This window comes from Microcebus murinus, chromosome 12, assembly GCF_040939455.1.
Source record: "Microcebus murinus isolate Inina chromosome 12, M.murinus_Inina_mat1.0, whole genome shotgun sequence".
NCBI classification, from domain to species: domain Eukaryota; kingdom Metazoa; phylum Chordata; class Mammalia; order Primates; family Cheirogaleidae; genus Microcebus; species Microcebus murinus.
Window position 1 is genome coordinate 42,260,115 of NC_134115.1, and position 25,278 is coordinate 42,285,392.

General features: G+C 37.6%; 1 protein-coding gene across 3 annotated transcripts in view; it reads right to left on the bottom strand.

The window, feature by feature from the left end:
- Positions 1–25,278, bottom strand: part of TTC39B (tetratricopeptide repeat domain 39B) — a 108,267-nt gene that overhangs the window by 22,818 nt on the left and 60,171 nt on the right. For all 3 annotated transcript variants that reach the window (XM_012769658.2, XM_012769656.3, XM_012769659.3), the window contains 10 exons: positions 24,914–24,990; positions 19,908–19,975; positions 16,909–16,973; positions 9,270–9,375; positions 8,112–8,177; positions 6,442–6,550; positions 5,451–5,518; positions 5,301–5,360; positions 3,309–3,470; positions 2,611–2,702 (listed from right to left, as the gene is read on the bottom strand). In XM_012769658.2, coding sequence (XP_012625112.1) covers positions 2,611–2,702; positions 3,309–3,470; positions 5,301–5,360; positions 5,451–5,518; positions 6,442–6,550; positions 8,112–8,177; positions 9,270–9,375; positions 16,909–16,973; positions 19,908–19,975; positions 24,914–24,990 — 873 coding nt within the window. The remainder of the gene's footprint in view (positions 1–2,610; positions 2,703–3,308; positions 3,471–5,300; positions 5,361–5,450; positions 5,519–6,441; positions 6,551–8,111; positions 8,178–9,269; positions 9,376–16,908; positions 16,974–19,907; positions 19,976–24,913; positions 24,991–25,278) is intronic.

The following is a 25,278-nucleotide window of genomic DNA, read 5'->3' on the forward strand; positions in this document are numbered from 1 at the left end:
TCTATTAATGTTGATGCTACAGTTAGTATGCATGGTCCTAGTTTTAAGAAAAGCCTTTAAAAGCAGTTGAAAAAATGTCAAATTTGTTCTGATAAGTCAGAGGGTTCAGCTAAACAATTTCTGAAATGTGGCCTACAGAATACAGTATTCCATTTAAAAGGTGTGGTCATCAATTATGTTTGAAGAACGCAGTGGGGCCTCTCAGTTCCTTGACTTCCTCATCTCCATGGGTGTCTCCTCCATTCTACCTCAGGGACTCACACGCCACCCCTACACTCACACCTTAGACCACAACCTGTAACTTCTCTACCGAAAAGCACAAATTCAAGCCCACCACCCTTGGAACACCATTCTCTTCGCTCTAACTCCCGTTCTGTTAAGACTGTCAGTCCCCTTGTCCTTCAACTGTCTCCTAGTCCAGCAGCCTCCTTCTTTCTCTCTGTCCCTTCATATTCTTGCCTAGGCTGCACTTGTCTTTACTGTTGTACTCTTGTCTGGCCCATTTCCTAAACTCCCTTGTCTATGGTCTAGTCCTGATGCTTATCTGTCACAAACCCATCCCTGGGATGGAGCTCAGGGCCCATGTCCCCTGCAGCTGTACCGACAGCAGGTTGGCATCACTATCAAGTCTTCGTCAATCTCAAACAGGCCCCTGCACTGCCTGACATTCCCCCTACTGTGCTTCTCTCGCCACCTCACTGTCCCACTCTCTGCAACACAATGACTTCATTCCCCACTCTCTTCAGTCCTCCAGCCCTCTCCCTTCTCCCTCACTCTCAGCAGATGACCCTTCCTCCTACTTCATAAAGAAAACAGACACTATGAGATGGGAACTCCTCACCTCATGCTACCACCCAGAAGCCTGCCTAGCTCTGCACCTGTTCTTCACTCTTTCCTTTCCGATACCATGGAAGACCAGGACTGGACCCTTCTCCTAATAAAGCCAACTCTGCCACTAATGATTTGGACTGTATCTCCTCTTGCCTTTTCAGGAACCTTACAGAATCAGTTATCCCATTTCTTGCTTATTTGTGCAACTTATCCTCATTGGATCCTTCCCAGTGGTGTTTGGGAATGCTCAAATCTTTTCCATTAAAATGTTCTTTGACCTTACATCTCCTTCCAACCATCTCTCTCTCTCTCTCTCTCTCCCCCCCTTCATAATCAAAGCAATTCAGGGATGTAGCTATGTTCACTCTCTCCATTTCTTTATTTTTTCATTAAGTCTTCCACCAACCTCAATCTGGTTTCCATCTCCATTCTTTTATCTTACAAGCTCCTGCTGGGGTTACTAATGACCACTGTAACACTAAATACACACTATGTTTCATTTTAAAATGGAATATGTGTTGAAAGTACTATGGACGGAATGTCTGTGCCCTCCCAAAATTCATACGTTGAAATCCTAGCCTCCTGTGTGATGGGATTAGGAGGTAGGGCCTTTGGGAGGTTCCATGAGAGTTAATCAGTGGAGACCTCTTACTGGGATTAGTGCCCTTTTAAAGACACAGGAGAACTTGCTTTTTCTCTCCCTGCTCGCTACCATGTGAGGATACAACAAGAAGCCAGCCATCTTCAAGCCAAAAAGTGGGCTCTCAGTAGATATCAGATCTACAGGTTCCTTTATCTGGACTTCCTGGACTTCAGAACCATAAAAAATAAATTTGTATTGTTTAAGCCAGACAGTCTACAGTATTTTGTTATAGCAGCCTGAACTAGTATAGTCATTTTTGACATTTCTTTTCCTTTGACCTACATACATACATATACACACACACCATGTCCTGTCCATTATCACCTTTTAGTTCTTTAAATGTGCAGTGCTCCTTCCTGCAACAGGTCCTCTCTCATGCTGTCCCCTTGCCCTGAAACTGCATCGCCACCAGTCCCACTGCCACAGCAGCTCCCCTCCACCTTCAGCCTTCACCTGGGCCGGCATTCCCTACATGCTCTTACACACACCTTCTAAGGGGAAAGTAGCCAAGTGTTGTAATTTTGCACTTCTTTGTGTGACTATTTCATTGATCTCTGATTGCACTACAAGATTATAAACTCCACAAAGACAGGGGTCACACACCTGCTTATTCAGCATGTAACACAGTATCCTCCACAGAGTAGGTGCTCAACAAAAAGGTGATGGATGGATGGATAGATGAAATAGTTAAACAGATTACTTCATAGCAGAGTTTTTCCAAATCTTTAACAATACTAATAAGCACTATGCATATGTTATACTGGGTTTAAGTTTCCACGGAATACCTTTGGTTCACAGCAATAGTTCACATCTTTTGTAACAACACCAATATAGAAAACTGTCTTCAAAATGCAGTAGCAAAGTCCCAACAATAAAACCCTACTCCCAAAATATAACAATGTCTTCTCTAGGTTCCTAATCACACCAGTATATCTGCAAAATCCTACCAAAAGAATGACATTTTGACTCTTGGCTAACTATATTCTTTTAAGGGTTCCCATATCACATGAGTAGAAAAGTTAAAGAAATATGAAAGTGAAGCATGGGAGAGCATTCAGGAAAAAAAGATGGAAGATATAATTGTGTGCTCCTATATACAGCCAGGGTGTTTATTATAGAAATAGTATCTTGCTTACCTGAATAAAGTTACCACATTCTCATTAGTTGCTAATACATCCTCCTCTGGAAGCATACTCAAAATTGCAGCTTTCAAGAACACATATGTTGCCTTAAGAAAATGAAGAAAAGGAGCTTGTTATAGAACATCCCTAGGTACCCTGCAAATCAGGAATGACCTATAAATCTTCCAGATATAATGTTAAGAAGCATCAAAGAAATCAAAGGAAATAAAGTTTTACACTGCCTGTTCAAAATGAGAACAATACTTTTCAATTAATTTAGACCATTTTCCTATTATCCAACTATAGAAAGTAGATAGAATGAACAAGAGATCATTAACTCATTCTTCCTAACTTTTCACAAGTGGAATAGAATTAATTTTTATTATCATGAAAAGCTAGGTCATTAGGGTATTGAGAAGTCTACAAAAAATTATCAAGACTATTGAAATTTAATAACTCTAAATATAAATGCAATTCATCTTTAGAGGTAAAATTTTTTCTTAAAAAGAACCCTTTGGACAGCTTTCAAAGCATATAATGCTGAGGACAAAGCCTGTAAATAGTAGGTACTTAATGCACATTTCCTCCTTTTGTGGATCTCTAAATTGCAAAACAGTGTTGATGTAATACTATTGAACAAACAGTCCTAAATGAAAATCATTCTGGCCCCTTATTAGCAAACAAATGACATTAATGAAAGCACTGCATTTTACCTTGGACCATTTACTCTCTTTGCAAAGCAGATCTGAATAGTAATACGCCTGCATCCAGTTTTGTTGGTATACATTAATCCACATTAGTTCCCAGTAACAGAGATGGTGAAACTGTTTCCATTCTTCTTGAACTGAAATGCATTTTCGAAATATCTCTTGTGCCTATAAGTCAATTGCATAAAGCTGATCATCCAGATATTAGACAAGGAGATAATAACCTAATGGAAAAATACATAAAACACTTTGTACAAAAAGAACAAAATTACCACTTATTAAACCACTTCAATATGAAGATATGTTCCTTTCCTTACATACAATGATACAGTTAAGTTCTGCCTCTTTATTTAACTTTGTGAGGGGGCCTTGGCACTTGATAATGTGGGAGTGGGGAAGTTCCATTCCAACCAAGATGTAAAATATAAACATCCTTTAAGAAAAGACTAATGATGATAAAGTTAGGACACCCATAGGGTAACACACATCTTAAACAAAGATATAGGCAATGGACAGACTGGGAGAAGATAACAATACCTATATAACTGGCAAAAGATTAACTCCTTAGCATACAACAATTCTATAAAAGCCTTTAAGAAAAAGACAATCAATGGGAAAACTGGCAAAGATATAAATAGGAAAATCATAAAAATATACATATGAAGAAACTTATAAATGGGCAATTATAAATTTAAGAATTAGATTCTCATTTTCAGCCAACACATTGGCAAAAATTAAAAGATGAATAATGTCCAGAGTTGGCAATGAACATTGTAAACAAGCATTATCATAACTTTATGGGAGTTTAGGTTGGAACAACCTTAAGTAAGGAGGTCAAGTTGGCTGGATTTATCAAAATACAAACATCTTTTGGCCCAGAAATTCTAATACTCAGAATCTGTCTTCAATAAATATACCTGTGCACAGAAATACACATACAATTGTTTACAATGACATTGTTTTTTTTTTTTTTTTTTTTTTTTTTGAGACAGATTCTCGCTTTGTTGCCCAGGCTAGAGTGAGTGCCATGGCGTCAGCCTAGCTCACAGCAACCTCAAACTCCTGGCTCAAGCAATCCTCCTGCCTCAGCCTCCCAAGTAGCTGGGACTACAGGCATTTGCCACCATGCCCGGCTAATTTTTTGTATATATATTTATATTAGTTGGCCAATAAATTTCTTTCTATTTATAGTAGAGACGGGGTCTCACTCTTGCTCAGGCTGGTTTCGAACTCCTGACCTCGAGCAATCCGCCCGCCTCGGCCTCCCAGAGTGCTAGGATTACAGGCGTGAGCCACCGAGCCCGGCCGACAATGACATTGTTTATAGTGGCCAAATGTCTATCAACAGTGGACCACTCTGGTGAGTACAGTATGTCCATCCCATGAAATGAAACCCAGCCACCAAAAGAATGAGGGAGATTTAGATATACTGACCTGGAAAAATATCCGAGATGTATTGTAAATAGAAAAAAACAAATTACAGAAAAATACACATTTGAGCCCATCTGTGTGGAAAAAAACTGTTTGTGAATGTATTTATATGAATGGCTCCTCACTTTTCTACTTCTGACCCCAATGTTTCCTTCTTTGAGGGAACTGATGATTAATTTCCTTTGACAAGGAGCCGCATGAACCAGAGCAGAGCTGCATCTTACACAGGGTCTAGATTCCAAAGTCAATGGGCAATGCAGAAACTGATAGTACTCAAAGTTTTTTGAAAATCCCTTAGATTGCCCACCTGATTGTTTTGTATATTTAACCTTGAAATGCCTCATGTACTTATGTGTCAATGTAGACTATATTCAGTAATCTACACTATATAATGATATACAATAGAATGTATATACAAATTACAATTTTGACTTTTTAATTACATTATTTTATTTCCCTTTACTTTTGTCTAGATCATATAGCTAAATTTACTATGGTTGAATGAGCATGTGGCACAACTCCACCATACAGACAACTCCTCGAAATCACTACTGCTGAATAAATTACCTCTTCAGTATTCCCTTTTAGCAGCTCTATTCGGGCATGATAAAACAGCATAAGTGAGCCCTGTGGAAAAAGGAAGAAAACACACTGTTCAACGATCAATGCTGGCTGATTAATTCTGGTTGAAACATGCAGTTGAGATACTAAGCATACATTTGGGAACTGCTGGAGGAAGGGTGCAAGGAGGCTCTCTGCTTCCACAACATTCACCTCTCCTGTACCTAGAAATTTAACAGGAAAAGCTTCAGTTGTCATGAAACATGGCAGATATTTACAACTAACTCTCCAAATTTCATTAGCATATATAGCAAAGGCCTATTCATAGAAAAGATGAAAACTATTATTTTGTCATTTTTATACCTGGGAAATAAAATAAAGACAGGTCTCATCTAAAACTTTAGTTTAAGAAAGTTCTAAGAAAGACTAATTCTTAAGAACGGAGGTGGATGTCTTAGATTTGAATTAGAATTTCTGGTTTAATGGCAATATTAACTTATTGTAGCCAAAAATTTTATCTTCTTCAAAAAAGAAATCTAATATGAGTATGATTAAATAGATCACCTTAATGCACAAATTTTAGCTGAGAACACAAGAAAAATATTCAATGAAAGAAACTACCCCACTCCTTTTGCTGAATGTCACTATGACATATGTCACTATTTTCCATCTTTGTTCAAAAAAAAAAAAAAAGGGAAACAGATATGGACTAATAGCTCTGATTTTTCTAAAGTTTAACTTATTTAAATCAAAGATAATCAACTTTCAGGCCGGGCGCGATGGCTCATTCCTGTAATCCTAGCACTATGGGAGTCCGAGGCGGGAGGATTGCTCAAGCTCAGGAGTTCCAAACCAGCCTGAGCAAGAGCAAGACCCCGTCTCTACTGAAAATAGAAAGAAATTAATTGGCCAACTAGAAATATGTAGAAAAAATTAGCTGGGCATGGTCGCACATGCCTGTAGTCGCACATGCCTGTACTCAGGAGGCTGAGGCAGGAGGATTGCTTGAGCCCAGGAGTTTGAGATTTCTATGAGCTAGGCTGACACCATGGTACTCTAACCCAGGCAACAAAGTGAGACTCTGTCTCAAAAAAAACAAAACAAAGATAATCAACTTTCAATGAAGCATAATGTCATCAGACCTTACCAAGTATCAGAGAGATGTAAGTATGAAAAGCCAGGATGGTTAAGCAGCACAGTGGAGACCTCATGCTTTGTCCTGAGGCGCCTTCCCGTAACTGCAGGAGGCCCAAGTCCTGTGGGAATTAAATGCATTTTAGAAGGAAAAAAACATGATTAGAAAATTATATCCAGAAACTTTAAAATGCTAGTTCATACATCCCCACCGTCCATGAAGGTGGAGTTTAGTTTTCAAGAGCTTAGAATAGTGGTAATGCCTAATTAGAAACAAATTTTACATTTTAAATGTGCACAAATCCTTTTATACATGTGATTCTAGGGAGAGAAAAAGGCAGTGCTTGTTACATAGAAATGCTGTATTTCTTACAGTAATATCAATTCATTAAAACATACTGAAGATCTAAGTATAAGGCACCAGGGTGGATATGAACAAATATGGTCCTATGTCTTCGAAGGTCTTTCCATCAAATAGAGAAGACAGTGCATGAACACATGATCTTATTAGAATGTAGTGAGTGCTGTAAGAAAGATAAATAAATGATTCTGAAAGTCAGGAATACTTTGAGCCTCACTGGAGGAGTATGAGGGAGAGCTCTGTGGAATAGATGACATTTATCTCAGACCTAGTAGATGGAAAGGCTCTCAAGAGAATATTATTTGCGAGGAGGCTGCTTGGGGGAAACATCCAAAACAGAGAGCAGCAGATGCACAGAAGCAGGGAAGCACAGTGCTGTGTCAGGAACAACCAATTGCGCAGTTTAACAGGAGTACTGGGAAAAGTGAAGAGTATGGACATTAAGGCTGCAAGCCCTGACTAGAATCAGACCATGGGGTCCTTGAAGCCATGTTATAGTTTGGACTTTATTTAGGAGGCAATTTGGAGCCACTGAAGGAATAAGTAGAAGACGAATGGTTAAGGAGAGGGATGATTGTGAAAAACAGAGTCAGAACAGACAGAGCACATCATAATGGGATCACCATAAATACACAAGAGCTAATGAAGAACACGGACAGTGAAATTGACTGAAAAAACTTACAGCTTGTTATACTTGTTCTCATGTATTTCTCAAAACCTGCTCTCCTGACTGACAGAGACAGCTTTTGCGATGAGGCAACTCTCGTAACGCCATATTGAGTGTTACGATTAATAAATATTACATATTCATTATAAAACCACAACCACACAGAAATGTCATGAATAACATGGAAAACAAATTTCCTCAGCTAGTTTTATAGCAAAACTTTTAAAAACATAGGGAAATTCAAAATACTGTAACTATGTTGGATCTATGCTATTTGATCTATTAAAATCACAAAATATTAGACATGGAAATATAGCCTAATTTCTTCATTTTAAACAAGGTAACTCCAGGATTGCTGAAATGTTAACAAGGTATATTTTAACATAAGAGTAATTAATATCCAATAAATTATTTTTAAAGATATAATTTTTAATCCCAGAATTTAAGTAACAAAGGTAAAAAAAATTTAACTTTCAACAGAAAAATCATATTTAACTCCAAAAAATATGATCAAGGACAAATGGCTCTTTGTAGTCTTGCAAACAAATTGCCTATATTTATCATGCTAGTTATGTGGACAGGTTGTATTGCCTTCATACTCAATAAATAATATTTTATCTTCCCTGTTAAAATTAAGATAAAATTAAAGTTGTACCCTGTTTCCAGAAAATCCAATAAATTCTAGTAGTCTGATTATCCTTGCTGGTAAAAGGGACAGCATCTATAAGAAAAAAAAAATACAAGTGTACTTACATGTTAGTACATGTCTAACTACAGACAAATGTTAAATTCTAAACAACTTACAGTTTTAATGCTTCAATAATAAGAAAAATTAGAAACAAGTTTAAATCACTAGCTACATCTCAATCATCACATACTGTAGTCATTACTTATGAGTTAATTTCACTTAGCTAAAAAAATGAAATAACAAAAAAAAATTTTTTTAAGCCTGGCCTTTCTAAGATTTCCTAAACAATACTGGCACCTTGTATGTGGAGTGACAAGGTGGTGAGAAGGCAACACCCAGTGCTCACCTACAGACAGGGCTCCTTGCAGCTTCTTGTCCCAGAAAGCAAAAGTCTATTATATTCTGTGTGATATGCAGGCACCACACAGAAGTGGGCCGCTGCGGCACTACAGCCCCTTTCTGGGCCATCGTTGGCCCAGGAAGACAATGGCGATGGGAAATTCTCCCAGTGGGCAGAACCTTGGGCAGTGTGCCTGGTTATGAGCTTCGCTTGGAGGGAGAAATGACCATATGCACATATGTATGATTACATACTGATTCATGGGCTGTGGCCAATGGTTTGGCTAGATGGTCAGGAGCTTGGAAGGAACATGATTGGAAAATTAGTGACAAGGAGGGTTAGGGAAGAAGCATGTGGACAGATCTCTCAGGGCAGAAAATGTGAAGACATTTGTGTCCCTTGTGAATGCTCACCAAAGGGTGACCTCAGCAGAGGAGGATTTTAATAATCAAGTGATGACACGATGACCTGCTCTGTGGAGGCCAGACTGTTTCCCAGCCTCCCAGCCGCCTGCTTATTGTCTGGTAGGCTCATGAACAAATTGGCACATACACTCATGCATGTGACTCTCTTTACCACTTCATTTTCTCACCAGTTCCAGTCAAACTTTAATAAAATTTCAAAATCTCTACATAATACATTGGAATTTGACAGATTTCTACTCAGACTCTTCATCTCCCCAGAAATCATAAAAACAAAAAAAAAATCATTCCTCAAAGTTTATTGCTCCCTCACCTTAGGTTCTTCTACTAAAGGTTCTAGATTCTATATAATTTTTTCCTTACCAAATTAAAGGCCCCAGTGCCAAGCTTGACACCCCCTTCAAACTCATAGAAGAATTCCTGCTCAAGTTTGTTCTTCTGAATTTCATGCAGGATTGAAAGACATTCTCTGGATTGAAGAAAAAAAAAGTATAGTATAAGCTTACCATAACTCTGAAAATGAATATTCAATTAAATTTTACACTTACACATTATAAAATAAATGTCATTAGTCAAAATACAACAGAATTTTTAAATGTATGATGCCAGGTTGAGTTTACTCTTAAGGATATGGGGTAATAATCACCAAGGAAAAAGGAGACACCCATTTGTGCCATGTTTAGCAGGACCTCTTTCCGGACTTAAAGAGAGGATTCATCTACCAACAAGCCTGAGAACTCACAGAGCACAGGACTGTGATCTCACACCTTACAGGAGACCTCCCAGAAGTGCTTAGTTGCTCAGTTGCTATGCACGGTTCAGCAACCCGACCTTCCACCTAGGAGCTGAGATGCTCCTGGCAAGAGGACATGAATTTCAGTGTGAATGCCATGGTTTCAAACAGATTAAACAAATAAGAGCTTGGGACAAAGAAAGACAAAGAAGAAAGCAAAGGCCATCACAGCTGCCCCATATGTGATCTCTGGTCTCTTCCTGCCCCATCCATGCAAATCACTGTAATTTCTTTGCTCACTGTAATTTCTTTCTGTGTATTTCTCTTTCCCGTTCACATTAACTTCAAAAGGTTAAGAAACATAAAACAATGACAAAGATATAAAATTGTTAATAGCTGAGAATTGTTTATCAAATTGACAGATATATATTGTAAAGGTAATAAGGAATAATGAGATACCATCTATCACCAGGTGTGATGCAAATATAAAGCCAGCAACTTCGCTTATAATATATTCTAACCAAATACTCCTAACCTGAATTTAGCAAGCCTATAGACCTAACTTCCATTTCAAAAAAAGGTTGAGACAAACCAATTTAGATGCTCAACAACCTACGAGCATCCCATGCTGTCATTTATAACCCATTTCCATTTGTACTTACTACAGGTGTATTTTGCCATGATAAAATATGAATGTTTATATGGTCAAGTCAATCAACCTCTTCTGATTTCTGACTTTATGTCATGGTTACAAAGGCCTTTGAAACTGACATTATGTACCCACTGATAGCACTTCTATGGGATCCCTGCCACAGATGAATAATCTGAATTTAATCATAAAGAAACACTATATAAATCTACCTTAAGAAATGTTCCATAAAGTAACTGGCCAGTATTCTTTTGAAATGTCAGCATCATGAAAGACAAGGAAACACTGAGGAACTCTTCCAGATTAAAAGAGACTAAGGAGATACAACAACTAAATACAACATACAGGATGCTGGGTTGGACGCTGGACCAGAAAAGGGACACTGATGAGACAATTGGAAAAATTTGAGTAAGGGCCATATGTAGTTATTAATATTGTATCAATGTTAGTTTCATGATTTAATAATTGTACTGTGGTTCTGCGGAAAGCAAGCATTTGCAAATCAGAGTGAAGGATGCACAGAAATTCCCTGTAATGATTCTGAAATTATTTCAAAGGAGATATACTAAAAAGTAAAAGGTTTAAAGGCTTTTATATTTTGGAATTATAAAAATACTTTCCTATGTTTCCTGCTAGAATTTTTAAAAAGTATTTTAATATTAAATTTATATACTTTATTTTTGTCTTAATGGTCCTTTTTCCTCAAAATGAACAATTTTCCTAAAAGCATTTATTAAAGTACTTATTTTTCCCTAATGTTTTGAAAGGGACCTATGCATATATATATAGTAGTTTAATATATTTCAAATTCTCAGAGATGTTGTGTGTGTATACTCATGTTTATAAGCACATGTGTGTGCACACATGTGTTGTCTATTTCAAAACCTGTGGTCCAGTTTACTGATATAAACAGGCATATCTTGTTTTATTGAACTTCGCTTTATTGCATTTTTCAGATATTGTATTGTTTACAAATTAAAGGTTTGTGGCAGCCTGCATCAAGGAAGTCTATCTGCACCACGTTTCCAACAGTACGTGCTCAATTCATGTCTGTGTGTCACATTTTGGTAATTCTCATAAAATTTCAAACTTTTTCATCATTATTTTATCTGTTATAGTATGTGATCAGTGATCTTTATTGTCACTATATATTTTAACTGTTTTGGGGCACCACAAACTATACCCACATAAGATGGTGAAATTAATTGATAAATGTTGTATGTGTTTGGACTACTCCACTGACTGGCTATTCCCCCTCTCTCTCCCTCTCCTCTCTATCCCGAGTCGCATCAATATTGAAACTGGGCCGATTAATAACCCTATAACAGCTTCTAAGTGCTCAAATGAAGAGTGGCACATCTCTCACTCTAAATCAAAAACTAGAAATGATTAAGCTTAGTGAGGAAGGCATGTCAAAAGCAAAGACAGCCCAAAAGCTAGTCCTCTTGTGCCAAACAGTCAAGTTGGGAGTAAAAAAGAAAAGTTCTTAAAGAAAATTAAAAATGCTACTGCAGTGAACACACAAAGGATAAGATAGTGAAACAGCCTTATTATTGATATGGAGATATTTTGAGTGGTCTGTACAAAAGAACAAACCAGTCACAATATTCCCTTGAGCCAAAGCCTGATTCAGAGCAAGGCCCTAACTCTCTTCAATTCTATGAAGGCTGAGAGAGGTGAGGAAGCTGCAGAAGAAAAGTTAAAAACAAGCAGAGGTTGGTTCATGAGGTTTCAGGTTAAAAGTCATCTCCACAACATAAAAGTACAAAGTGAAGCTGCAAGCACTTCTTTAGAAGCTGCAGCAAGTTATCCAGAAGATCTAGCTAAGATAATTGATGAAGGTGGCTATGCTAAAAAACAGATTTTCAATGCAGATGAAACAGCATTCTAGTGGAAGAAGATGCCATCTAGAACTTTCATAGCTAGAAAGAAGTCAACATCTGGCTTCAAAGTACACGCTGACTCTCTTGTTAGGGGCTAATGCAGCTAGTGACTAAGTTGAAGCCAATGCTTATTTACCATTCCGAAAATCCTAGGGCTCTTAAGAATTATGCTAAATCTATTGTGCTAGTGTTCTATAAATGGAACAGCAAAGCCTGGATGAAAGCACATCTCTTCACAGCACTGTTTACATAATTTGAAGCCCAGTGTTAAGACCTATTGCTCAGAAAAAGAGATTCCATTGAAAATATTTCTGCTCATTGACAATGTACCTGGTCACCTGAGAGCTCTGATGAAGATATAGAAGGAGATTAATGTTGTTTTTTTGCCTGCTAACACAACATCCATTCTGCAGCCCATAAATCGAGGAGTAATTTTGACTTTCAAGTCTTATTATTTAAGATATATGTTTTGTAAGGCCATAGCTGCCATAGAGAGTGACTTCTCTGCTGGATCTATGTAAAGAAAATTGAAACTTTTGGAAAAGATTCACCATTCTAGATGTCATTGAGAACATCTGTGATTCATAGAAGGAGGTAAAATTAGCAACATTAACAGAAGTTTGGAAGAAGTGGATTCCAACCCTCATGGATGACTGTGAGGGGATGACTTCAGTGGAGGAAATCACTGCAGATGTGGTGAAAATAGCGAGACCTAGAATTAGAAGTGGAGCCTGAAGATGTGACTGAATTGCTACAGTCTCATGATCCAATTAGAACGGATGAGGAGTTGCTTCTTAGGGATGAAGAAAGAAAGTGGTTTCTTGAAATGGAAAACTACTGCTGGTGACGGTGCTGTGAACACTGCTGAAATGACAGCAAAAGATTCAGAATACTACATAAACTTAGTTGATAAAGCAACAGCACAGTTTAAGAGGATTAACTCCAATTTTGAAAGAAATTCTACTGTGGGTAAAATGCTATCAAACAGCATGGCACACTACGGGGAATTCTTCCATGAGAGGAAGAGTCAATCAATGTAGCAAACTTCTTTGTTGTCTTATTCTAATAAATTGGCTGGGCATGGTGACTCATGCCTATAATCCCAGCACTTTGGGAGGCCAAGGCAGGAGGATGGTCTGATGCCAGGAGTTCTAGATCAGCTTAGGCAACACAGTAAGACCCCATCTCTACAAAAAATTTAAAAACTAGCTAGGCATAGTGACACATGTTTGTAGTCCCAGCTATTAGGGAGGCTGAGGCAGGAGGATTATTAGAGCCAAGGAGGTCGAGGCTGCAGTGAACTATGACAGCACCACTGCACCCCAGCCTGGGTGACAGACTGAAACCCTGTCTCAATAAATCAATTAATCTACCCCAACCTTCAGCAACCACCACCCTGATAAGTCAGCAGCCATCAACAGAAAAGCAAGACCTTCAATCAGCAAAAAGATTATGGCTTGGTGAAGAATCAGATATTCATTAGCATTTTTTAGTAATAAAAGTGTTTTTAAATTAAATAGACTATAGTATCATGTAAATATAACTTTTAAATGCACCGGAAAACCAAAAAATTTGAGTGACTCACTTTACTGTGATATTCACTCTATTACAGTGGTCTGGAACTGAAGCCATAATATGAGGTATGCCCATATGTCTTTGCCATTACAGGACTATTTTTCATTCCTTTCATTTTTTTAAGTTTTGATGACTAGAACAGCAATTAACACTCAATTAAACATTCTTTTATACCTTCTAAACATATTTCAAGAAGAAATCTAAAAATAGTATGTCAGGTGCCCAAAATCTACCAACCCCCTCCCAGGATTCTGAATGGAACACAATTTTATGAAGTGATTTTAGGTAAAAGTACCCCTTAAAACACTAAATTTTGGTTCTTTTTCCAGTAATGGCAGTATAGCTTATGTTAGATTAACCCTCCCATAAATAACAATTATAAACTATTGGAAAAGTATAAAATATATATTTAAAGTATATTTGCAGGTAGTAGAAAGCAAAGGGAAAAAAATAGAAGGAAATTGGAAAAGAATCAAACCTTTAAAGAAGGGAACAACTATTGTATGAACTTTACATTTACACAGCTATTCACCGATGAATAGCATTCACTGAATGCTATTCCCCAATCTATTCAATGTAGGGTGCCTAGAACTCAAATGGAAAACCACCGTCTTACTAGCTTAAAAAGCCAGAGTACAAAGGGTAAGACTGCCAGAGTAGCTGTCAGGTGATGGGAAAATGCCCATATATGGGAGAACCACACAGGAAGGGAACACCAAAATCTGTGTTAAAACTCCACTCAAATGCTTGGCTGACCCATGAACTATGTGAACACTGGGGAGACTCCAAGGAAAAGCAGGAGCAAGACAGCAGAAAGAGTAAAACAGATTTCAAATGCTGCTCACTACTGGAGAGTAAGAATTTGGAGTGTAAATTCTAGTCAAATTAAATGCTTCCTAGAATAAAAATCAGCACTCTTCAGAGAAAGGATAAAAAAATACAGACTCTCTATAATGTGTTAACATCTAGTATACAATAAAAAATTATTGAATATGAGAAGAAACAGAAATATGACATACAGTCAAGAGAAAAAGCAATCAGTAGAAACCAACTCCAAGATGACCCAGATGTTGGTATAATATCCAATCTGAAAATTTTTTTTTTTTTTTTTTTGAGACAGAGTCTCACTTTGTTGTCCAGGCTAGAGTGAGTGCCGTGGCGTCAGCCTAGCTCACAGCAACCTCAAACTCCTGGGCTCGAGTGATCCTTCTGCCTCAGCCTCCCGAGTAGCTGGGACTACAGGCATGTGCCACTATGCCCGGCTAATTTTTTTTATATATATATCAGTTGGCCAATTAATTTCTTTCTGTTTATAGTAGAGACGGGGTCTCGCTCTTGCTCAGGCTGGTTTTGAACTCCTGACCTTGAGCAATCCGCCCGCCTTGGCTTCCCAAGAGCTAGGATTACAGGCGTGAGCCACAGCGCCCGGCCCTGAAAAAAATTTTTTTTAATGAACAGCACCTTAGTGACTTAATGAACAAAATCAGGCAGACTAACAGGTATAATTGGAGTCTCAGAAAGAAAGAAGAGAATGAGAATAGCAAAGAAAAAAATTTTTGAAGAAATAATAACCATAAATTTCTCAAAACCACACTTAGATACATCAAAGTCAAATGGCTGAGACCCAAAGATACAAAATAGTCAGGCTTCAAAAAAGCAAGAAGAAATGACACATTAGACATAGGAGAACAATTATATAGATGACAACTGATTTCTGATCATGAATAATTGAGGCCTCAATAAAATGGAATGGAAGTTTCTCAAGGGCTGAAAGAAGAAAAAACAACAAAAAACCCTCTGTTAATCAGAATACCATAGTTAGCAAGAATATCCTTGAAAATGAAGGCAAAAGTAAAGATATTTTCAGATAAATAAAACAGAGAGAATTTGTTGAAAGTTGACATACACCACAAGAAATGCTAAAGGAAGTTCTTCAGTCTGAAAGTAAACAGGAATGACTGAAGAATACCAAAAACAGTAAATATATGAGTAAAGAGAGAAGACTATAACATATGACTGTTTAAAGCAAAAGTCTGGCACTGTATTATAGGGTTTATGATATATGTAAGTGTACTATATATCATGAGAATAGTATGAAGGACAACAGGTGATAAAGGAAACTATACTTTTGCAAAGTTCTTGTATTTTATGTGCAGTGCTATCATATTAACTTTAAGTTGACTGTGATAAGTTAAGGAGGATATATTAAAGTCACTAGAGCAAACATTAGAAATAATTAAAGAGAGATATAGCTAAGAAGACAATAAAGGATTATACTATTTTGTTTTAATTTTGACTAAAGCAAAAGAAGACAGCATAAGGGGTAGGGAACAGATGAGGCAAAGAGATAAACCAAAATGGTAGTCACAAGTGCAAACATATTAATTGCCCAATTATGTGCATGTATAAGAAATGCAATTTAAATATTAAAACAAAGATAGGTTTAAAGTAAAGGAATATATACCATGCAAAGACTAACTATAAAAAGCAAGAATGACTGACTATACTTATGAGACAAAATAGATTTCAATACAAAAAATATTATAAGAATTAAATAAGGACATTTCATAATGATAAAAAAGTTGGAAGATGGGGCAATTATAAATATACATGAGCCTAACAACAGAGCTCCTAAATCTACAAGGCAAACGCTGACAGAACTAAAATGAGAAATTGATGACTATAGATTCAAAGTTGGAGATTTTAACACTCTGAGGAAATGACAGAACTAGACAAAAATCAGTAAGGATATAGAAGATATGAACAACATTATGGGCCATCTTAATTATACATTGCCATCCACTGCAGAAAGTTCTATTGGGTAGTGCTGCTCTAAAGTCTGAACCAAGGACATACCTGTTATTATAAATTTATAAATTGCTCTTAGGAGAGAGAAACTAAGATTATCTAATCAGAAATTATATCAGAAAAAAAGATATTATGTCAGTAGTTTTCTTTTCAGCTATTTTGCTCTTAAAATTGTGTTTAAACTTAAATCTGTTGTCCTATGGCACTGAATACGTACTCAGCTAATAATGAAGCGCATTTCTACCAACACCAAATTAAAAAAACCTAGTCATACTTAGTTTATGAAAATTCTGAAGAACAAAGCAGTATATGGCACAAAATCATATAAAAACTATATCTTACTTTTAAACTTACTTATATATTTGGTAACTTGTTCTAATTTTGAGTCCACCTTTGATGAAGTTGATCATATTTTCATCCTGAAAATAATTCAATTAAATAATTAGATCATTTACCAAAAATTTTAAGCTGTCCCTACAGTTTTGAATTTCTGTGATTAGAAAAAAAACTATCTTTTGAGGGCATAATTTTGAAATTAGCACATTCTTCTTGCTATACATGCATTAATGTGAAATTTTTTGTCATTTTTCTTCCAAGTTAGAGGACAACAAAAAAAATTTTTAAATCCTTGCATTACTTTTTATTACTAAGGAGATAATCCTTACCAATTAGGGGCCATATGTAGTGCAAACCTACTTTAACCAACATCAATATCTACTAAGCAATTCTCTTCTGGGTTCAACAGAATCCAAAATGGTTGACTTTAAGGATCTGCTCTAAGGCTAACTTTTCCAGCCCATCATATCCAGTAAACAGAACTATGGTTCTTCTTTCACAGAGTACTTTAGCAGGTAAAGTCTATTTAACATTGTGAATTTCATTCATATACATTTTCAGACCAAAAATAACTGATCTGGTTTCTAAAGTGGCTGTCACTAATATTCAATTTTGTTTTAGGGGAAAAAAATAAAACCACTTTACTTCTCTTTGTCTGATGGTCATTGACCATAAAATTGAGGCAGTTGGTCTAGATGAATGGCATTTTCAGGGTCAGCATTCTAGGATTTTTCTAATGTTCTTAATAAATTCCATCAAATAAGCACTTCAAGGAAGTTACTCTAATAGATGGTGTTGGTGGAGACAGTCCCATGTTTCAAATTTCCAAGGAGAATGTTTTTCTAGTCTATTGCTATCAGAAAGATGCTCTAGTATTTAGTTCCTGTGTACTTAAGCATCCTTCTGAAGCAAAAGAAAAACTGAATTTAGTTTACTCATTTCATTAATTACTCAAATATTTAACATTCCAATTATAAGAATCAATAGATAGAAAATTTACAACACAACTTAAATATTTATCTTATTTTTAAGGAATCTTATAATTACATAAGATCCAATACTGAGCAAGAAAGAATTGCTTAAATTAAAATGTGCCTCAGAAAAGAGTATTTCATTTCATGATTCATCAAACACTTACCGAGAGCCTATTTTATACCAGGCACCCAAATGCGAAAAAGACAAAGGCAATACATTGTGCTCAGAGATGAAGGCATGCACAGGGAAGGAGGAAGAAGGCATGCACAGGATGTCATGACAGCATGTTTCTGGAGAGAGCCAGAAATGCCTCCTGGAAGCACAGGTGCTTAAAGCACAAAAATGGTTAGAAAGCAGCCAGGTGAACAGAAGTAAAGCAGTTGTGAACTCTGTAAGCAAAGTAAGATTCAGGTGGAAAGGCAGGAAAGCATTAAAGATCATGGTGGATTTGGTCATGTGTGTGTGTGTGTGTGTGTGTGTGTGTGTGTGTGTACATGTAACTCTGCACTGCTAAAGAATCCATTGCAAAGAGGGGAATGACCAAGGAGTAAGACAACTACCTCCACCAGTGCCACTCAAGTATGCAATATACCCCTGCTTGGGGCAATCTGAGGACACCTGTAAGAAGGGGAGTAGGGAATTTGGGGAGCAGCACCAGTTTCATTTGAACTCCACCCTGTCTGTGACAGTCTGATACAGGATACCACCAGAGTTCATCAGAGCTACTAACTTCTAACGTAGAGGAATGACCATGTCAGAGTCTCATTTTTGAGACAGCACTCAATTGCAGAATAGAGAATGAACTGGAGGTGAAAGAAAGTAGAGTCACTAAGTTGCTGTATAGTTACTACACGAGCACCTCTACTAGAATAATGATAGACTACACAGGAAAAAAGATGGAACTGTGAAATCTATAAAAGGCAAAAGCAACATGAATATGTAACTGGGTATGGGAGCATGAGGAAGAGGGAAAATTCATGGCTATCTCCCAGATGTTTAATTTCAAGTCCCCAGATATAAAAACAGCCTTCAAACTCCCAGATTTGATTGCCAAACCCCCATTTGGAAAACACATCAGAAAACAATTTGGGCCTCCGTGACTATCATGACAATGTTTACTGAGGCAGTAAGCCGCTGTTATCAACCAGCCTTTGTAATGTGTAGGGTTTTAGGAAACGGGGTCATGGAGCACACTGATTCAATTTACCAGATTCCAACCTAAGAGGTCAACCTCCAGAGAAAGAAAGAAGTAATTCCCAAAATAATTTAAAAAGTTCAGACTGAGGAACATTTTCCATTTTATTGTTGAATTTCTTTCTGACGCCTTACAATCTCCACCTACCATTCCCTCACTGTAGCCATCACTACCACCCATGAGGCTACTATGTGAAAATCTACATTTTTTTGAAGTTTTGGAAGATAGAGAAACAGTTCCTAGAGGTGATATTAAAATACCACATAAGGATTCATTGTTTTGTTTAGTGACTTTTTAAAATTGCTCTTCCAAAGGAAGAAATGAAAGCAAGAAGGGTGAATGAGAGTAGAAAAAAAAAAAAAGGGAAAAATAAAATCTGAAGTATACGTGGAGAGTTTGGCTACCTACGCATGCGCATGCGTAAGTGAACTTGGCTGAAGCAGATGGTACAAGAAGGGAGTGGCCAAGGATCAAGGATCCCACCTCCCCCTAGACCACTCCCGTGCAGATAAATCCTCTACCAGTAGCAAGCGTAAAAAGGAATAATATCACAGTTTTCACACAGAAGTGTCCAGAAATTAGGTGTGGCAGTTGCAAAGCAGTTTCTTTAAAGGGCAGTGATTCCCAGCAGATTGGAATTCTAAATGGACTTTAAGTGCATTTGAGTAAAAATAAAGCTCTCTGGAGTCTTTTTTAGAGCCAGCCTTTATCAGAATAACAAACAAACATCTTTCATTACCACTCTAAGTCAAAAGAACTGAAGCACCAACATAGAATGAGCCCCATTTTTCTATGCCATACTGGCAGTCTTCCCGGCCAATACTAATTCTAAGCCAACGTTCATTACCTGCACAAACGTGAGTGCTGCTTTCTGCAGGAGACACTCGGCATAACAGATTTCAGCATGCATTTCCTCTATTAGAAACAAATAAAATTATATTAAGGAAAATCCCATGTCTACCGTAATTGCTCTGAGATGTTCAGGAAAGACCAGTAGATAAATGTACCCAAGAGAGACACAAAAACCTAGATTGCTTTGGTTCTTCCATAAAAGCAAAATGATAACCTCAGTTCTTAATCCCCCAGCAAGATTTTCCTGGAATATATACAATGTTTGGGGAAGTCATCTTCAGCCCATTCAAACTTAACTGCAAAGAGTCAGGCACTTAGTGTCAGAGACTCAAACTCAGCTCCTAAAAGAAAACCAAAACTTAAAAGCACTTTTAAAAAAAGGAAACCACTTATTTTTTAACTTAATAGTAACATGAAAGTTTAACACAGTTATAAAGATTAAAAAAGTAAATTTATGAATTCTGACTTCTAAAATATGAAGGTGTGATAATTATGACAATAACTAGACACATTATTAACCTAAAGAGAAAGCAGCAATTCTTCTAGAATCCTGTGGAAAAGAATTGCCCTGCATGCCCAAGTTAGGACTCCTCACACAGAGAAGGCTTGATTATAAAGAGTTAGCACTAACCCAGTTTCAGGCTAATTTCATCATTTAGCTGTCTAGCACAAGAACGAGATATTAGGGGCAGATAAAGCTATGTGCACTGCAGAGACATGAGGAGTGCCCCAAAACACATGTCCTTGTTTCATAAACAATCCTTTATACTTGCAGAGACTGGGGAGTCAAATCTTTGCATTTTGTATACATAAAGTCAGCAGATTCCTGTTTTATTCACAGGATGCAGATTGATATGGTATTTAAGTGAATGAGCCTGCGGTGTGTAACAGCCTAGGTTGGTGGAAAGGTTCTACCATGAATTAGCTATGGGATCTTGAGCATGCTACCCTACCTCTCTCTGCTGGCTTCCCCACTTATAAAGGCCACTAATAACATCCCTACCTCGCAGTGGAAGGACTACACAGGCATTGTGTGCAGAGCTTGCTACATAGAGTAAGCAATTGATAAATGCTAGCTACTTTCACTAAGATTATTGCCCCTGGCCATGTCAGTGCTTCTTGGTAAAAGCTCAGAAAGCAGAAAGCATTTTTATGTTGAATAAGTAGCTGGAAAATAGGGTATTTCTGTGTTATTAAGAATGCTGTTGAATCCAACTAGATAAGAACACTACTTTCTTATACACACAAACCCTACCCCCACCCTATATACATACAACCCACTGCTTCTCACAAATGGGTCCTAACTGCTGCCACACTCATATTCCGAATGTTTAATTTACAAAGAAGCAACTCTGCAGCTAAGATCCCCACCAGCACACAGATAGATGGGGTCAAACCCATGCCAGTTGCAACCTGTGCACATTCTAGCAGCATCCACAGTCAGGGTCTCAGTCCTTCGGAATGCTTCCCCTCCAAGTGTGCCTCTTGATTTTCTTGGTGTGTACAGTGGGACAGAAACTGGTAATATTTTTACATAGCCGCCAGAATGTCCTCTTCCTAGGTAACTTTGTAACAAAGTGAGAATTGTCCGGAATTATTAACTAGGAAAGTTTGCTCAAAAGTACAGATTGCTGGCTTGGGGCAGGTGCAGAGGGGATGAGGTCGGTGGTGGTGGAGGACCAGCAGGAGCCGAGGCATGGAGCAAGGAAAGCCCAGAGCACCTTCGGGGAAAGGCCAGGCTATGTCAAGGGAGGAGAGGGCAATGATGCTGGAAAGGAAAGTCGGGGCTCACTTGTGGTCGGCCTTGAATGTCAGAGTCTAGGTTTGGTTCAGTAAGCAACAGTGAATCCTTGCAGAGTTCTGGGCAGAAGGGTGGACAGATCAGGGTTAAGCTACAGATGGACAAATCTAAGAGCTGCACAAAGGATATAACAAGAAGGCAGGAGAGTTCGAACTCTGTATTCCACAAATAAGTATTCTTCACAGTAAATCCCTTTCATATCCTAGGCACTGCATATAAGTATCTGTTTTTAAAGGCAATTTGACACCCAGTCAGGGCAACGTGCCAGGCACATAAGAAAAGAGTTGGTGCATTTCACGTTAAACCCTTGAAAAGTTTAATGAAATATACATACTCCTTCAGACAAGGAGACACTCAAGGATGTAAATGAAAATTACCAAGAGGAAAAACAAATCACACACTAAAGCTACAATGTTTTGACATGCTCCCTCAAACACAAAGTCTGTTTGGGTTGCAGTGACAGCCAAACTCACTAGGAATGAAATACAACTTGATTTGTAAGTCTTATTCTTTCACCACGGTTGATTTACATTGTGCAATTCCTTAGTTCTCAGAATTAGCCATTAGGTATTTATGAGTATGTACCTACCAGAATATCTCTCAATCATAAATTCCTTAGTCCACTGAAGAAAATATCTTCATGATGCACTGAAATGTTAGCTACGTACAGCCTTTAGAGAAAAAAGTCTAAACAAACCTGTATTTTAGAATAGGCTATAGTCACAAGCTAGTCTGTTTGTGTGTTTACTTACAGACAGGGCCTTGTTCTGTCACCCAGGCTAGAGTGCAGTGGTGTCATCATAGCTCACTACAACCTCAAAAAGATCAGCCTCCCAAAGCTGCCTCAGCTTCCTGAGTAACTGGGACTACAGGCACGCACCACCATGCCCAGCTAATTTTTTTCTATTTTTTTTTTTTGTAGAGATGGGGGTCTCACTCTTCCTCAGGCTGGTCTCGAACTCCTGGCCTCAAGTAATCCTCCTGCCTCGGGCTCCCAAAGTGCTAGGATTACAGGCATGAGCCACTATGACTGGTCTATTTTTTAACAATTGGTAAAAAGTAATTTTCTACCTTTTGCCAGATTTCCTAAAGTGCCATTAACTAAAGATATTATAAAAAGAACACAGTATCATCTATTTTCAAGACATCTAACACAGAAATAATTCAACATTTCACTCATCCAGATAGGATACATTTTGTGCCCTTTTCTACCCACCTACAGGAGAACATGTGTGTTCCAGTGGGAAGAATGCGGCTCAGGGGAAGCAGATCAGATTTAACCCCCCCCCCCCCAGCTCATCAGGTAACCCTGGCCATTTGTTTAATCTCTCTGAACATCAGTTCCTAGTCTATAAAGAGGTTACACAGATTAGATTGGCTAATGTTAAGGAAGGCACCAAGGGCAGCATCTGCCACAGCTTTTAAAAAATGGGGCATTATCATTTTATTTTAAAATTACTATTTATACTCACACCGAAAATACCATGTGATTCTTCCCAAAACTAAGGTAAAAAAAAATCTCAAATGTCAACCTTCATACTATAAAGGAAAAGAGAGGCAGGGGTCAATGGGCTACTGGAGAAAAGCCATATAGACGGTAACAGTAACAGAAAGGAGAATGCAAACAAAAGAGTCAAATTCCTTTGGGGCCCTCTTAATTTTCCATTGACCCACTTTAGTGGACTTTGGACCTACTGGGACCAATTATATAAATGGCCCAAACATGTAAAATATGAAAACATATTCTAACTGAAGTCAAGGAGATAAATAAATTCTCAGGAATACTTGGAGGTCTGTTTCTGGATGATGGGTTTCAGCTGCCTCGGCTGACAAATGAAATGCCATTCTGTTTTACCACGTTTTGGGGTCAACATCATACCCCTTTTGGAACAAGTCCCAAAGATGTGATATGTCTCATAATCCTCTGCTATAATCAACATTCTCACATCATGTAAATGTTCCCAGGTTCCCCAATGTCCATAACAAGTTGAATGTACTTGTCTAACACAACAAAACTTCATAATAAAATACACTCAGAAATGTGTCTGCCGTATACTTGACCATTAGGAATGACTCTGCCAGCAGTATCCAGAGTTGCCCTTGCTTTAATCAGCCAAAGATACTTCTAGTATTTTGTGTTACATATTCCAGAGAACAAGTTTGACAATGATAACATGGGCATAAATTCTCCTGGGATAGCATAAGCTTTATTCTACAATGGCCATATTTCAAGGACATATTTTTTTTTTCTTCTACAGGATTTTCCAGATGCTCCTTTCCTGTGAACCATTCTGACTAGAGTGTAACACTGACAAAACAGGGCTGATCATGAGACTTCTACCCTAATCTCAGAGGGAACATTAAGCAATTGACAACAACAGGAGTCATTTCCTCCCAACCACCTCATCAGGGTGCTGTAGCCATTCCTGGATTCTTGAATATTCCTAAATGTTCACAAATCAAACATATTCCATTATCATTTTAAAAAGATATCAAAATTACTTTTGCCTTGGAAAAAAATTTTAATAGCTTGTCGAAAACTGTAGATGGATGGTAAGACTATAAATGGACCTCAGTTTTTGTAGGAAAAACTGGCAATACCTACAAATATTTAAAATTTTTTAAACCTTCAGTCCCAGTTATTCTTTTAGGAATCTATCTATGAAATAACTTGAAAAAAATGCATGAAGACATACAGCAAACCTTTACTGACAGAGCAAAAAAAAAATGCATGAAGACATATGCACAAGGATTTTAGGACAGCATTATTTGTAACAGTGAAAAAACAAAAATAATACAGAAAAAGTAGTAAATTATGTATACCCATCCTATGGAATACTACATAGCTATTGAAGAGAATGAAATATATATTCATATGTACTGACCTGGGAAAACATCAATGTCAAAATCACCTTGTAGAACAACATATATCATGTGATTCAATGCTTGCAAAAAAACGAGCAATACGTGAACAACAACAAAAACCCTATGTATACCTTATGTATATACTTGTATATGTACACAGAAAAGTCTGCAAAGCTTCAAAACCAACTATTAACAATGGTTACTTCTGGAGGGTGAGCAAGACGAGGAAGAAAAAAAGATACCATTTACTATACACACTTCAGTATTGAATTTATGAGATGATCATTTTTTAATTTTACATAAATGCAAAAAGTAATCTTTTAAATAACTCTTACCTTCACTCAGCTGTTCCAGTGATCCTCTAGAAAGAAGACTTGAGAAAGATTCTACAACCGTAAATTTTTTCCTATATCTGCATTGAATAATAGAAGAGGAGATGAAAAAGAAAAAGAAAAAAATAACGGCAAGTTAGACTGCGCTCATTTTCATTTGACATTCATTTGGGTCACAGTCACACCAAAGAGTCACCAAGCTGGAATGCCAAACCCTACAGTGGACAGGGCAGAGACAGTCCTCTTCCAACACTCTAGACCCTGCACTGGCTGGCAGCCATGGGAATGCAATCCATGTTACCAAACACGTGTGTGGGAAAACCCACACACACCGGTGAATACCAAACCTGCAAACCTGCAGAGCACCC